Below are 17,742 nucleotides of genomic sequence, written 5' to 3' on the forward strand. Positions count from 1 at the left end.
TGGCACAGGTCAAGCTTCACAAACAATTAGCATTTTCAAAATGTACAGGATTTATTATTTTTTGACAAACATTCAATCTGCTTAAGCAACACTTAAAAGACTCAAGATCAGAGTATACCGAAAGTAGGTGTACAATGTGCAAAAAGGTTGATTCTGCTGTAAAAGTTCCAAACAAAAGAAATAAGCTTAACACCTGGAACCTAGACAATACACGCAGTTTCTAAAGGGGTAGGGACATTCTAGACATTAAAATGTGAACCAAGGGGAAGAAAATCAATATGGTAGAAGCCTGGTGATCAAAAAGAGTCGGCCACAAAACAAAACGTACACAGAAATTCAGAAAAACAGAAACTTATAAATTCTTTGTCAAACACATACTACAAAATATATAGTTTTACAAATGTCATACAAGTTCAAACATCAAAATGAAGTAAAAATGTTATACACTAAGGATGAGGTATCAAAACTACAGAAAAAAAAAAATTCGACTTACCGACATCTATGTCTGTCAGTATTCTGTCAATGAACTGGCACAAAATCTGTCGTGGCTTCTGTACCATCGTATTGTACTTTTCCAAACTGGCACTGTGGGCAAATAAAACATTTAAATATGCTAGCTTTTCCTGACTGCACTGTCCTTTATCAATCATGACTAACGGAATAAATTTAAAAGAAAACAGTAGAGTTTGGTAGTACACAAGACAATAATCTTGGCTATCTGGTTGGCAGCTCCCAATACTGGCTCTCAAACCGGTGGATCTAGGGATGATGCTCACTGCCAGGAAACAAATGGGTTCATATATCAACAGAGAGCTTGAATGTCAGCAGGTAGAGGACCGAAAACAAAAAATACTATAAATCTGCTAATGAGCTTCACCAAATAGTCATAGGATCGATTCCCTCCACTTTCAGTCTACATAACTGTGCAAGTAGTTGACAGACCAGTCTAGTGCTGATGGGTCATTTCAGAAAACAGGCACTTGTCCTTGTTCTACCTTACCTAGTTAAACATGTATGTAAATGTAAAACTTCAGAAATGCCAGCTCCACTGGTGTATAGAGACTACTTGGGTTCAATCATCCGCTTGTGCACTGGAGGAGATGGCAAGGGATGTGACAGGAAAAACAAAGTAATGCCAGATCATCTCTCTCAAAGGGGAAAAATGTGTGGTGAACAGCTGGGGCACACATTCTAGTGACAGAATCCCCAGTGGAGATCACATTCCTCAAGGAGGGCCAATGTCAAGGGAGCAGAGCACCTTCAGGTGGTTAGCTCACTTAAATTTAAGGAATATGGTAACTATACAAACCAGCATCTGCATAATTCATTTTAGACAGCTTTTGGAGCTGTAACAGCAAGTAGAACTTTCTACGTTTCTTCATAACCATTTTATTACACTTATGTTAAACTATCATAAAAAAACAGAGACAAATACCTTACAAAGTCACAACTGACATTATATTCTTCTACTTTAAAATGCCATTATTTTAAACAGTTTTCAAAATGCATAATAAAATATCCAGAATACATGGCTTCTCGCAATTTTTTAACCAGTGTTACATCGTATTCATGGCATATTAATCATGGCCATGCTACCCAACTCCTTACTGTATCACTGTGTCAGTATGGTACTGGTGCACACAGAACGTGTTGTTACTGCACTCCATGTAAAACAGTACAGATTTAATCACCTGCTCAGATGTTACAAGACACCTCACCTGAGCCTTCTAATAACCTACCATGTTTATGGACTGGTACCATAGTACCGCACCCAGAAAATAAATACTGCAGGACACCATAACTGGGAGGAGGATTCAGTGCTACTGCTGACAACCGCATTCCTAAAGATACACAATTTAAAACTTTTACACATCTTACTTCAGCTGCCATCATACCTACCATAGAGGTAAAAAATCATATACTACACCAAAGTCCTACCACACGAACCAGCCAACGAAATGAAATAAAAACGTTGTAGGACACTGCTAGACTGTAATGCTTTTATTGCATAAAACAAAAGATAAAACACAAGATGAGCGCTTTCGGGATATTCCCTTCATCAGATACTTTTCTCATAAAACAAACACTATTTAAAATAATGAATAGCCAATAGCAGTCAGTGAAAAACCCGCCTGTTTTGAAGGGTGGGTTTCACAGGAATCACATCATTAAGCCCTGGCTTCCTACTGGCCAGCAACTCAATTATCCACCTAGATTCAGCTAACTCTGTTAAATGCTTCAGGTTACCTCCTCTATTGTTCACCTTAACATTCACAATGGCCCTAAAGGTAAAACTATGGGTGGGATAATCCATCACATGTCTACTTAAAGCATTATTTATATCATTGTTCCTTATACAGGACAAGTGTTGCAAAATCCTTGCCTTAAACATTTGATTGGTCTTACCCACATAAAAAAACTGGGGCATTGGACACACTCTGCCAGGTAAACAATATCTGTGGTACGACATGTAGCTCTACCTTGAAATATAAACTTCCTATGTGTAACTGGATGTTCAAAATCAGATAGTCTCTTTATATGTGGACAAGCTTTGCAACCTCCACATGGAGCTGTTCCTATTGATGTAACTATTTTATTTTCATTCATTTTTTTCTCTACAAAGTAGGTCCTTAAGATTTTTATTCCTCTTATACCTAAATCTAGGATAGGTACCTACTATTCTACTTACACGTTCATCACCCATTAAAATGTTCCAATTTTTGCGAACAATATTACAAACATCTCCCACATTCCCACTGTAAGTGAGCATTAATTCAGGTCCATATTGCATCGTCGGGCTACTTGTAGGGATGGCAACACTTGTTGTTTCACGTCTTATCCAGGGTTTATATTTGGTATTACGGAAGCTTTTACTATGATCTATAACCCTATCCACTACCCTATTTTTATAACCCCTCTGTAGTAAACACCCCTTTAACTTGGACAGTTCTAACTCATAAACTTCTTCATCCAGGCATACTCTTGAAATCCTGCTAGCTTGCCCTTGTATTATATTGGTGTATGTATATCGTGGGTGCATGCCATCATAGGCTAATAACGTGTTTCTCCAACAATCTTTTCTAAAAAGCCTAGATGCAAAACCTTCATCATTCTGTTCTACATGGACATCTAAAAAATCTATGGAATTGAAAGAGGATTCCACCTTAAACTTGAAAAAGGTCATTGTAGAGTGCAAAAATTCTACAAACTGATGTAAAGAATCCACATCACCATCCCACAAGATGAAGACGTCATCCACAAAACGTACATACATCTTAATGTATACCTTCCATATTTCATTGCCCAGCACATGTATCTGCTCCCATTGCGATAGAACAAGGTTAGCATATGTATTGGCACAGGGGGTGCCCATAGCTACCCCCTGTGCCTGTTTATAAACTGAATCTGCTCCTATGAAAATATTATTTTCAAGGACCTGCAGAAAGTGCTGTATACTGCACAGATGCACTTTTACAACAGTGCATCCTGCACACCCCGCCAATGTTAGACTTGCACAAAACATGAATGAGGTCTTGCCTGTGTAAAATCACCAGCTACTAAGGGGGCACTGTAAATTCATTTTCCTGGCATTGCTAAAGCATATCTTTTTAAATATGATATATTACCCAGGAACAGAAGAAGTCATTACTAGTCAGATGTTATCTCTTACATCTTGAGACCAACTTTTACAAACATCACTCTACATATTTTAAATCTTCAGTCCAGCTTGGTATGTACCTGTGCTGGACTTTGCATTTTTCTTCTGTTTCCTACTGAGAAGCAGATGGGGGTTAGGGGATCTATTGACACCTCCTTTAACATTTTTCCATAAAATTCTTTAGCACCTTTTTCAGTCTGTAAATCATAAGCACCATAGTACAGCATTTTCAATACATTGTTATTCCTCAAATAAAATGAAAAAAAAAAAAAATAAATAGACTCATTCTTGTATCTTGTTCTTTCCATAATCAACAAAGGGCCAACATTATGCAAACATTTATATTACATTTTACACACACTGGCATCACTGACCTTGCCACCAAAATCACTCATGCTATTTGCCAATGATCATTTCTGGCAATGATCCCTAGTGGAGGCTGAGGACATTACTATAGAGGGGCATTTCCGAAGGAGAGACAGGGTGGGGAACTGGCAGAGCTGCTGCACAGGTGGGGTGAAATGTCGCACTTCTCCATTGCATGCCCACCCTCAAACACAGGGACCACAAGTGAAGGGGCAATGGGGTAGATCAAAAAGAAAACCCCAGGATGTTCTTAGGCTCTGTGCTGGCCCCAATCCTAATGGCTGATCTCCAGAGGAGTAGGAGAAAAATGCTGGTACACCTGGCAAATGTCATGGAGCACTAGGTAGGGAACCACTGGATTACACAAAAATACTCCATATTGAGACATCTTGAGCAAGTGGGGGAGTGCATATTATATTGGAAGTAAATGTGCAAGACCACCCATGTATTATCCAAATTTTCCAAAGAAAAAGATGTTATTTGCATCATACTTTATTGAAAAGTGCCACAGGCAAGCCTTTCCATTTTATTTTATATTTGTTATCCAGCAAATGAACTATGAATTTAATAAAGACCGTTTTGGCATATGTTCTTCGGATAGCTTGATTTTCCCTTTGCCCCACAATCTTATGTGGCATTTACAAACAATGCTTGGTGTATTTGGAAACCATAAAATGTCAGAAAAATTCTATTTTTTTTATTTCATTTTGTTTAGTTTAAGTGCGATAGTTTGAATGATAAGACTTTGGGAAGTAAAAACAATTTTTATGAGCTGAGGTTTCTCTTCAAAAAAGTATATATCTGCTTGTTGCAAACTTCAGACCTCAACTTAGTTATTTCCTCTTAAGAGTTTTCAAAATTTCTATCTATAATTTATTTACTTTTGTTTAGCTGCTTCTTGGGTTTCTTTTCAAACTTAAATTTTTAGTAGTATTGAAGTATTTTCGTTAAGCTAATATACTTAAATATTGTTAGAAGTATTAAGACCTGAAACATCCTCAAAATCTTACTATTTTATTTTTTTAATTGACATGTTTACTTTTGTAACAGTCAACATTATTTTTTATTCATACTTTTCTACAGATTTTACACCATGAATCTAAGCTGGATCTCATATTTATTACAAAGACTTCCATCATCATAACAAATAAAATTGGAGATCCCCGTTTTGTACATTTCTTTAATTCCAATGGTTCTAATAAAGCATATGTAAAATTAGGGTTGCTTTCATTGTATAGATTTTTATTAGAAAACTAAATTAAATGAGCAAATCAAGTAACTCCAATACTTCAAATAACTAACTCCATCTAATTGAAAAGTCTTGTCAAAATCATTAAGACTAATAAGAGTAAATAACTACAAAGAAAAAAAAAATATTTATCTACTACCATCATGAGCCTTTTTATAGGTTATCTTGTGTTGGCCTTTTGCATATAAACACTGGTCAATAATCAAATGAAGTAAAATTAATTTATACATGAGAATGGACATTAAATTACATTCTACATGTAATACTGAATTTGGTGTACAGTATTTCCACAGGGGGAGTGCCTTTGTGCTTATCAGAACATATATTAAGACCTTATGAAAAAAGACAATTAAATTTAATTAATTCAGGAATGATCCCATCTGTACCAGGGACTTTGTTATTTTTTTTTTAAGTTCTCTAAATTTTTATTAGAAACTTATTTACAGCTTATTGCATCAGTCATTTTTTTTTGTTTTTTTTCTTACTTCAAGAACAATCTTCTATCTTATAATTTACTGGGACATTAGAGTTGTAGTAAATTCCTAGATTTTTGTAGAATCTCCTCCATTTCTGTCTTTATCTTATTGTCTTTTATAATTCTAATTTCTCTTATTTGGTTAAAAATATAACTATGACTAAAAGTCTGTCTTGGCATATGTTTTGACGGTTTACTATCAAAATCATGAAATCACCTCACCGTCATTCATAAGGTCAAAGGTAAAGGTGCAAGTAGGCAACACTGCGAAAGAAAATCCTGTCGACTCTGAAACATCGACATGTAGCTTGAGTTTGCGGTTATGAAAGTCGCTTTTTTTTTTAAAAAATGGATCATACTAGTGTTGATCAGGAAAATTACCCTTTTCCTCACTATACTGCGATCTCAGAGTTAGAACATATAATCAGCAGGGGTGTGGGGGGTGCTTGCCCTCCTGCTAAGCAGTATAAACCTGGACAACAGCGTTTTTTTTAGATGGGGAGCGGTCCCGTATCTGTTGAATGCTGATTCTTGCCTCCTGAACGAATCGACACTCGAGCAGTTGGCTTGATGGTTTCCATTGTTCCGGTTTGGGGATGTGAACCTTTGTGGTTCGGCTTTCATAATTTTGATAGTAAACCTGTTTTGACATCAGGTAGTTTGATTTCTCCTACATCACACAGAGTTAATGAATGAGATTTTTTTTTAATTTCTCTAATGCTAAAACAGGTTTTTATGATACAGAATGTGGATTGATAATCTCCATTAGAAGGATTTTATTTGGTCTAGCAGAATTTTTATCTCCTTTTTAAAATTTAGACTTTAATTTTTTTTTCCTAACAAATTTTAAGTTCTTGGTTTGTGCTTCTGTTTTACCAGAGATACAATTAAAGTCTCCTTCTGTAATTAGGCTACCTTTCATGTTATTAAAAAATGTTTTCAAGCTGCTATTTTGGTCCCATAACTGATAGTAATGCTTGAATAAAACAATAGAATTTCTGCACTATTGTAAATATCCCACCTTGCTCCTCTTTTTTTATAAATAACCTTAGGCATAATCATATTCTTTTTCCACATTAATACTCTTTTCTTTTATTCTTAAAAGACTAAGCTATATACTTCATATCTTGATGGGTTTTCATTTCCATTCTCTTGCGATGTAATGCAAGTTTCTTTTAGAAAGGTAATCTGTGGTTTACTTACAGTGATACAGTGGATATAAAAAAGTTAACTCACCCCTGTTAAAATGCCAGGTTTTTGTGATATAGAAAAATGAGACCACAATAAATCATTTCAAAACTTTTCCCACCTTTAATGTGACCTATAACCTGTACAATTAAACTGAAAACCAAAAATCTGTTAGGGGAAAAATATAAAAAATACAAACTTCTAATAAGCTAGTTGCATAAGTGTGCACACCCTTAAACTAATACTATGTTGATGCACCTTTTGATTTTAATTAAAGCATTCGCTCTTCTTGGGTAGGAGTCTGTCAGCATGACTTGGCAATATTTGCCCACTCTTCATTGCAAGAGAGCTCCAAATCGGTCAGTCTGAGAGGGCATCTTTTGTGCACAGCCCTCTTAGGGTCACCCCAAAGATTTTTTATTGGATTTAGGTCTGGTCTCTGGCTAGGCCATTCCAAAACCTTAAATTTTCTTCTGGTGACGCCATTCTTTTGTTGATCTGGAGGTATGTTTGGGGGTCATTGTCGTGTTGAAAGATGAAATTCCTCTTCATTTTCAGCTTTCTAGCAGATGCCTGAAGGTTTTAGGCCAAAACTGACTGGTATTTGGATTCGTAATTCCCCTCCACCTTGACTAAAGCTCCAGTTCCAGCTGAAGAAAAACAACCCCAAAGCATGATACTGTCACCACCATGCTTTACAGTGGGGATGTTCTTTTGGTGATACAAAGTGTTGTTTTGTGCCAAACGTACCTTTTGGAATCGTGGCCAAAAAGTTCAACCTTGGTCTCAAACCATAACACATTTTCCCACATGCTTTTGGAAGACTATGCATTGTTTTGCAAATTTTAGCCGCGCTTGGATGTTTTTGCGTGTAAGAAAAGGCTTCCGTCTTGCAACCCTATCCCATAGTCCAGACATATGAAGAATATGAGAGATTGTCACATGTAGTACACAACCAGTACTTGCCAGAAAGTCCTGCAGCTCCTTCAGTGTTGCTGTAGGTCTCTTGGCAGCCTCCCTGGCCAGTTTTCGTCTTGTTGTTTCATCAGTTTTGGAGGGATGTCCAGTTATTTGCAATGTCACTATTGTCCCATATTTTCTACACTTTTTGATAACGGTCTTCACTGTGTTCCATGGTATATCCAATGCTGTGGAAATTTTTTTGTACTCTTCTCCTGACTAACACCTTTTAACAATGAGATCCCCTTGATGCTTTGTAAGCTTTCTGCGAACCATGGCTTTTGCTGTAGCAGGCAACTGAGTAAATGTCAGAAAAATCCTACTGGGACATCTGAACTTTATTTGGGGTTAATCAGAGTCTATTTAATTGATGGCTGGTGTGTACCCAAGAAGACTGAATGTTGTAATTAACTCAAAAGGTGCTTCAACAAAAGTATTAGTTTAAGGATGTGCACACGTATGCAACCAGCTTATTCTACTTTTTTATATTTTTCCCCCAACAGATTTTTCAATTGAATTGTACAGGTTATAGGTCATATTAAAAGGTGGGAAAAGTTTTGAAATTATTTATTGTGGTCTCTTATGTCACAAAAACCTGGCATTTTAGCATGTACACTTGTTATATCTACTGTATATTTTAGTCAACATAATATTTACTCTTGTTCAAGCCATAAACATTCAATGATAACACAATTCCATGTTATACAGTTATTTAAATTCCACCAAAATATTAATATTCTGTAGCTCCAAGAAAATTTATTTTTTAAAATAATCCTTGTAGTAAGCATCCAGGTAATTATTTTCGGAGTCAGACATTTTAAATATTTTTTTATTTTATTTCTGTTGGTCACAGATAAGCTAATAAAACCTATTCCCCCCCCCACCAGCACAAATTATTGAATTTCAATTTTAATATACATTGACCCACAGAATCTAACAAAACTCCAGTTACAGTTAGGTTCACAAGGAAACTGGGAGGTAGTTTTAATTGGGTTGACCTAATACTTTTAGCTTCTTCAGTAGATACTACGCATCTTCATTTTAAGATTACTTCCTTTTGCATTCACCACTTTTTGTACATTTCATTCCATTTCCCCATCTTCTCATTACCTGTCTTTTTCTTGTCATCTTTCTTATACTTTATTTCTCTGTTATGCAATTTATCCCTTCTTCATTCCCTCCTTTGATTTTTTTTTTTATTTCTTCACCCTTTCCCCTTCCTTCTTTTCACATATTCCTTCTCAAGCTCTATTCCCCCTCTTCCTTCCCTTCTCATTTTATTTTGAGTGGTCTGCTATTATATAGGAAGTTTACTGGTGTACTTGTTTTTTGAAAGACAAATGTAACACAAACTATGTACTTAACTCTCTTCTACTTTGCATCTTTATAAATTAGTCTATTTTAATACATTTACCGCTGTAATTTTTAAAACCTTACAGTTTTTATTACTGCATGTCCTCCCCGTGGTCGAGTGAAGTTAAAAAGACATGCAGGTATGTGCGTGCGTGAATGGGTGTGCCTTCTTTGAAGGTTGGGATGTCGGGCTGGCAACTCTGCACAGTAAAAATCCACTGCCAATCATTAGCGGACCGGAGTTCCGCTGTGGCGACCTCTAACCAGGAAAAGCCAAAAGACATTACTTTATTTAGATAATGAATCTAAAATTTGCTTTTAGCACATGGATTAACTTATATGAAATATTAAATCAGCAATACATAGAATATTTAAAGGAATGAAAAATGGTTATTAGTGAACAGCAATACTGAGTTGTAAACATCTAATATTTGGATTTTTAGATTTTATTAATGTTAAATTGCTTCATATAGTTACCAAATCTATTCAGATTATTAATTTTAACATAGGCTTAAAATTGAGTCTAATAATTAAAATGATGTATGTTGCTTTCCATTTTATTGCCTTGGGCATGCCCCATTATATAAATACTGAATATAAGCTTGTTTTTTTAAACTCTGTGCAACATTCTCCCATTCGCTGTAATTAATAATTCATTAGCATTACGGGTTATCTTTATTTGCTGTTAACAATATAGCTACTAATGGTATTTAAGGATTACAAATTAACTCATTACTCCTAAGTATTTAAAATTTGTTCCAACAACATGCAAAGTTCAATAAAAGTGTTTTATCATACACCTTTCCACATACTATCTCTCTCAACCTTCTATCTTCAGAATGTGGAACATTCTATCTCATTATGTGGAATAAGTGGGTAAATGTGGAACACTTACTAACAAATTACCAACAACTTCAACTAGGAATACTTATTAAAAGGTTCTTTTGATGAACTGACATGATTCACCATAATCTACCAGGAATGCCAGGTAAAAATAATTGTAAGCACTAAACATGTTAGCAGATCCTTTCAGTGTGAAACATGGACTTTTAAATGCAAAATGAGGACTGTTCCTCATAATGAAGTGCACTTAAAAAGTCTGAATCCATTTAAAGCAGGCATCGGCTTCCTACATAAAACAATTTGTTTCAGGAGAACTGTTAGATTTTATTAATATAATGCTGAAATTAATTATGTTGTAAATATGCTGAAAGAAAAGGCTTGCTTAAATGCAGAAACAGAGTTTAGTAATATGTGATCAGCAGTCATACTAAATGACCATGGCTTGGAAAAGGAATCTGCTGAATGGACATTTTTCCCTTACAGACTTAAAAACAGGATGTATGCAAGAGCAAAAATGCAAAATCTGCTTTTAAAGAACATTGACATGTTTTTCTGCATATAAAAAATGGACACAATATGTTTCCTAAAATAACAGGATGGACACAATATGTTTCCTAAAACAACAGGATATGTTTATGATCTCTGACAATGTGTTTTCTCAAAAATATGTTTTTCTGTATGGAAAACAGGATATGCTTATCAGCATTGGCATAAGAACATATGTTTTTATACACAGATCCAAATAGAATACAGAACAATGTGTTTCCTCAAAAATATGTTTTTCTACTTGGACATCAGGACACTGTTACAGGATATTCACACTGTCAGAAAAGCTGGTCTCTTACAAGACATTGTTAAACAAGGAAGCTTAGTATTGTTTCTACAGGATAAGCAATTCTCCAAAATAGAATACAGAACAATGTGTTTCCTCAAAAATATGTTTATGCATGACTAAAAAGTGTATATAAAGAGCTGTATAAATCCAGTTATGTTAGAGGTATGGTAGGGACTCATGTGTCCTAAGGTAAATGTTATATCTCTCACATCATCTGTACTATATGAGAAGTAAAGTTGGAACAGTACTTTTAAGCTGCAACGTGGTTCCGTTTGGTTTATTATAAAAAGTTATTTGTTACTGCTCTCTAAAGTTGATGCTGCAAAGTATATTCTCTCATCAGTGCATATTCTGCAAGTTTTTGTATGCAACAGACTGTGAATGCAAATATAACCAGACTTTGAATTTTAGCAGAATCCAGCCAGCAAGACTGAGTGTCTTAAGAACACTGCAAATCCATCCCACAGCAAGTAAGCTCCAGCAAGCAGCAAGTAAGAGCCATATAATTTTTTCAAGAACTTTAAGACTACATATTCTGTATTATAGCCGATATACTCTACATATATCTGACACTTGGGAGACTTTTAACCCAAAATAATCCATCCCAACATGCTTAGTATACAACTACCACTATTGTGCAATGCGAGTTTCTATGTACAAGTTAGAGGGTATGGAGTATAAAGAGTTTTGCCTGCCTGCAAAAAATACAATACTTTTCTAATGTATTATATTAGGCTGTATGTAATCTTAACTGTTAGAAAAAGTAAAAATCACCAACATTTACAGGCAATCTGCCCATCTCACACAATGGGATATATACAAAAGTTAAGATCTGTTAGTTTTATAGTTTGGTCACATTTTTAATTTAATCTTAGTTTAGTTAGAACTGGGTAGGTATATGCTACTAACATGGTTTTCTAAATAGTTACTAATACTTTACTTTTTATTTTTCTTTTGAAAAATAAATTTTATTTTTAGCGCGTATATTTATTAAGGAAGTTTTTGTGCGGGGGGGAGTACAAGTGTATTCTGTTGTGCATGCAATGAAGTTATTCTTACAATGACATGATGGGGGAAATGTGTCAGTGTTTTATTTTTTCCCTTTTTAATTTTACTAAATGTAAACATGTATGCACTGGAGGTTCGGGTGGGTAAAGTGTTATGGGGTTGTATAGCCCTTTGTTTGCTTTGCTTGTGGAGTAAGGGAACTTTTACTGCAGTTTTCATCAAGTAGCATCAATATGGTCAGTTTAGGGAAACTACAGTAGCATTAATGACACTCCCAAGTACATAGAAAAACTTAAAAAAATGTCCCACATGCAATTTACTCTAGGATCTTCCATTAGAACAAATAAATAAATTAAATAAAATACAGCACTACTGTTTCGATAAATAATTAGGCCCAACTCTATTAATACACAGGATGGCTGCTGTTAGTCTTACTCAGTCACCACAAAATTAAAGTTAAAATACTATAACAAGTTCAATTCAAAGTTGAATGAGGAAAAAGTAATATACATATTTTCCCAACTATTGCACCTTGATTAGAAATCATAAACAAAATCTGCAGTCCACTGAGTTCAATAATTAGTTTGTAAGACCTCAGAATCTCTCCTGCAAATCAGCAGCTGTAAATCGAAAATCTAAACTGAAAAAAGAAAACATTTTGGAGCGGTAACTGATTCAATAGTTAAAGCAAAAACTGCAACAACTGGCCACAATTATAAATGTCAGGAAATAAATCTGCAAAATCTACATCACTTTACAATCAACTACTAAGAAAGCCATCCATCCATTTTCAAAATCACTTGTCTTGACAAAGGTCACAAGGGTAAGCACACTTCGCAGGGCAGCCCAAACATCCCTATTCCCAGTAACATCCTACAGGTTATCCTGGGAGATCAAGCATTCCAAGACAAGCTCTCAAAAACAATACCTCTTGACAATATCACAATATGCCCTATGACCTCTTCCTAGTGGGCCAACCTGTAATGGGGTGGGCACCTACTTGGCACCCACACAAAGTGCACAAACTACCTGAATTGACTCCTCTTAACATGGAGAAACAATGGCTGAATTCTGACAAGCTCATAAAATGTGAAGCCCATTTATTCTGCAAAAGCTTGTATCCAGAACATCCTGTCACTACCCATAGTTCATGACCACTGCCGAGTATGGGGATACAGCCAGTAAGCAAAGACTTTCGTCCTGTGATTCAGCTCTCGCATCACCACCAGAACATAGTACAATGTCAGCAGTATGAAACTAACTTCACCAAGCCTTCTGTCACTTTGCCAATTTCATCTACCCTCACTTATGAGCAAAACTCCAAGATTCATTAGGTTTTCCATGCGAGATAGTTGCACCCCTCACTAGCAAACAGCAAGCCAATCTTTTCTGGGACAGAACCATAACATCCAGTTTCGAGTTGCTTATTTTCATTCCAATTGCTTTACACTTGGCAGTAAATTGGTCCAGTGAAAGCTGGAGCACAATCAGTTAAGGCTAATAGGACAACCAGAATATACATCGCAAATGCGTTTTAAGCAGTTGTTATCTAAACTGTAAATTAAAAAGTTCTTTAAAAAAGGAATTAATTTACAAGTCAAACATATTTTTGCATATTAAAAAAAAAAGATAAACTTACCACATTTTAATTTGTATGACATTAACCAATTAAACCTCAAGCAAATCAAAATCACATCACAACTATTTTATACACAATATGAACAAGAAATGGATATGCTCCATACAGAGTTGAATTCGGTCAAAAATACTGCAGCTTCAACTTCATACTGTACAGATACTAGTCTACATAGTCTCACAAGGCTTTCAGGTTCAGGACTGCATATGTAGGACTGCCATTACCTGCAGTTTGCAGGCTTTCACCACAAAGTCAAAATGAGTTATGCTAGGTTTGCTGGCACAGCAAGCTACAGCCCTAGCTACAACCCTAGGGACTCGTTCAATTAGAGGTTGGGTACCTGGTGGAGGGTAAGGAAAAATGAGAATATTGATCAGACAACAAATACCATATTGAGTGGGCATATGGGAATGGGGTAGGTCTGCTCTTGAGCACAGAAATGAAATTGCTTCCAGTTGCCATTCCTAATTGTCATCACAACCTACCCAGAGGAGCGGCTTGGGACAGTTCTGAGATGTGGGGCTGGCTCACAAACCATTAATATGGTCACATTCACTGACAGGTGCACGGAAATGTGCACGAGAAGGCACAGCAATGTGCACGAGAAGGCACAGCAATGTGCACGAGAAGGCACAGCAATGTGCACGAGAAGGCACAGCAGTCCTCATGGTAACCTGGTGGATAGGGGTTAAGGCATTAAACAGAAAACAATCCTCACAACTGCTTGCATAATGAGCGTATCAAGGGTGCGTCCATCCATGTGGGGGAGAAATTGTGACAGTGCTGGTGGATTGTTAAAGTCCTGATGGTGGCAAGGACTTGCAACAATTGCCAGGCTGGGCATACAGGATGGCTGAGAAGATGCGATTATTTCAGGTGGTGGGCACATCGTCAAAGGACACACCTCACTATATGACCAGCCTAATAGTGTTTCATTGGCAGGCTGGAGATGCAAGACCAAGAAAAAGCGTGATGCGGCGTGTGCAGAGAGTGATGCCACAAGAACCTACTCTGCTTCATCTACAGGATGTTGCCTTCCACTTTTCCTTTCAAGCTTTGGATTTTCCAGATACATTTAGATCATGTGCATTCAAGGGCATTAAATATCGTAAAACTTGAACACAAGAAACTACTGCATTTTGAAAAATATTGTGTCCCTTATGCACTTGATTGAGCAATTACTTCTCAAAGTGGCAATTTACAAAAATCTAGTAATGTGTGGCAAATGACCAGAGATCCCTTCCACCCTAGGTACCTTTAGAAATTTATTTATTTAAGACAAACTACCTACACCCAAGTGCTACATTGGCAAGCTTCAAATCCACACAAAATCCAGTTAACTCCACTGAATACACAGAAATGTACACCACCACATTATACCAGCATGTGAACATTTGCAGAGATGCAGCTGTACCCTGCAGGAATAACTGCAGGGCAAACCCCAGAAACAAACCCACATGGTGGAATCATAATATCAACAAGGTTTATAATAATCAGAAAAGAATTTTAACCAAAGGTAAAGAGTAATTCCCAGATCGTTAGAGCTCGTCACATCCTTCCATAGACTGAGAGACATACACAAGCAAAACATGCTTGCCCAGAGATTCCTGGACTTTGTCCAGAACAGACAGTTGGCACCCCCATTACGGGCTCTAATGCTCTGGACACAGTACTCACCAACATGGGGGGGGGGGTCACTGCTCACCCTGGTTAAGTCAGACAGAAATCAGTCTCTTTTGAAGTAAATACTGGAACTGACACCCTCACAGGAACAAAATTATAAAAAACTTTAAAGCTAATTACAGCATACTAAGTGATGGTCTGAAAAACTTCATACCCCTCACAAACACAGACAATGATCACTACGCAGAAGTGTACATAAATACACTGTATAAACAAACACTTAAGTGACTGCATAAACTCTATTGTACCTGATCAAAAATAGGTCTGTTGAATTTGTTTTACAGGAAGATGTATACGGACACTGGAAACGCTCAGTGAAGTACACACTTTTAAATATTCCACAAAGTTCACAAAGCTTTCAGGCATGGCTACCCTTCTTCAGTGTGATAACAAGATAGCACAACGACTTCCAATATATAGTTAATTAACAAGATTACATGACACAGCCAAGAAAATTCTTAAAGAGCTAGCACACATCACAAGCAAAGATAAATCCATTCAAGATGTGTGCAAACAAGCACATATAAACAGAAATAAAAAAATATATAAGCATATATAAAAAACATTTAAAATTACATGCAGGGAAATGCATGGGGAAAATTAATTTAAACGGCATATAAAATACTAATAAACCACTAGCGTAAAATATCCTGTTTCCTTTTCAATACAAGTTTTATGCTAACTTTTGTATTAATTTCAGCTAGCAGTCATGTAATCCAATTATATTCAGAGACCGCTAATTTATTACACAGGTCTCCACCTCTTATACTCTTTGAAATAATCTTTATCACCCTGAATTGAAATTCACGGTTTCTCCCTTTTTCTAAAATATGTTTAGTTAAAGCGTTGGTTGCAACTCATCTTTGTACTTCAGAGGTGTGTTCAATTATATGATCTTTGAGTTACGTGTGCTTTTGCCTACATAAAATGCAGGACGAGCAGTGCACGTAGCCAAGGAAACAATATTTATGATATTACAAGTGGCACAACAGTGGAAGCTAAACTTTTTATTTGTTTTTGGGTGTATAAAGCTATTAAGTTATAACATATTTACAACTCACACAATTGTAACATGGAAAAGTCCCAAACTTACTCATTTTAGGATTAGTTTTAGTTGGGTTATAAGAAAAAATCTTTATAACATACACTTTTCCTAAGGTTAGGACAATTCCTGTATGCAAAGCTGGGTTTTGAGCCAATAATGGCTTTAAGCTCTGGCATACTCTCAAAAATGCCCCAAATTTTTGATATGATGTTTTTAATCTATTCGTCCTCATACTGTAAGTTGTAGTATACCTTAAATTATTTTGTTCTCTTCTCTGTGCTGAAACATTAGAATACATATCCTGTCCACCAAAATAAGGTCTTGCTGAACCACTCCCATCTCTCAGAACTTCCACCTTAACCTCTTCCAAGAATTCTCTATCATAACCTCTTTCTTTAAAATTCATCCATCTGTTCAACGCACATCTCATCACCAGTACTCAGTCTTACTCTTAACAACTGACTTCTAGCAATACCTCAATGTACGGAGGACATACATACTACTTTGATGTGTACATTTATTCGCTTGGATGTTCTTTTATTAATATATATACACATACATATACACACACACACATTGATATCATTTGACTTAACTAATTTCACATCCAAAAAGCAAATCTCAGTGGCAGAAAAGGTAGATTTAAATTTAAGAATGGTAGTGGTACTATCCAAAAATAGTCTATAAAGGTAGTCAACTCACATTCAATTACCCCTCCAGATCAAAAACACATTGTCCACAAATCACTTATAAAAGGCTACCTTGGACCTGAACTCTTGTGGTACAACAAAACACAAACTGTTCTTCCCACGGAATAGTTATACCTCCAAATCTCTAGTGTAGCAATGGGCACATCAGTTGTAAACCCCTATGCAAACCTTACTTTATAAACAAAAGTACAGATTCAGCGCAAACATTACCCCCCTATCACCACCTACCATATCCCAAAGCATACCCAACACCAGCCCTCTGCCCAATATCTCTAGAGAACAGGTCATCTCTGCACTCACTAAGGCTAAAAAACACAGCCTCAATGGAACCAGATAATATCCCAGGTTGTAAACAAATTGAAAAAAAGACTTGGCTGATCCAATTGGCATTCTTTTTAAATCACAGCTTGAGAACTGGCTATGTCCCTGCAGAATGAAGAACATGAACAGTAATCCCTCTGCACAAAGGGGGGTCATCAACTGACCCAAAGATCTACAGACCCACAAGTCTAACCAGCCTCATCTGCTAGGCCAAGGAAAGAATTATCATGGACCTTACAACAAGGACATAGGCAAACTCCAAACACTGGGCCTAACACAGTTTGGCTTTGTTAAGTGCAGATCATGCTTATTAAACCTGGTAGACTTATTTGAGAATGTCACTAAAGCCATGAACAAATGTAAGACAGTGCGCACAGCGTATCTTAATCTTGTCAAGGCTTTTTACACAATT

The 17,742-nt window shown here is 36.3% G+C and overlaps 1 protein-coding gene across 1 annotated transcript in view; it reads right to left on the minus strand.

Moving 5' to 3' along the window:
• Positions 1 to 17,742, minus strand: part of ATR (ATR serine/threonine kinase) — a 1,835,177-nt gene that overhangs the window by 1,798,631 nt on the left and 18,804 nt on the right. Inside the window, exon 2 of the mRNA XM_044071973.1 lies at positions 494 to 585. Coding sequence (XP_043927908.1) covers positions 494 to 585 — 92 coding nt within the window. The remainder of the gene's footprint in view (positions 1 to 493; positions 586 to 17,742) is intronic.

Source organism: Protopterus annectens, chromosome 5.part0 (assembly GCF_019279795.1).
Source record: "Protopterus annectens isolate FY-2018-M chromosome 5.part0, PAN1.0, whole genome shotgun sequence".
Lineage (NCBI taxonomy): Eukaryota > Metazoa > Chordata > Ceratodontiformes > Protopteridae > Protopterus > Protopterus annectens.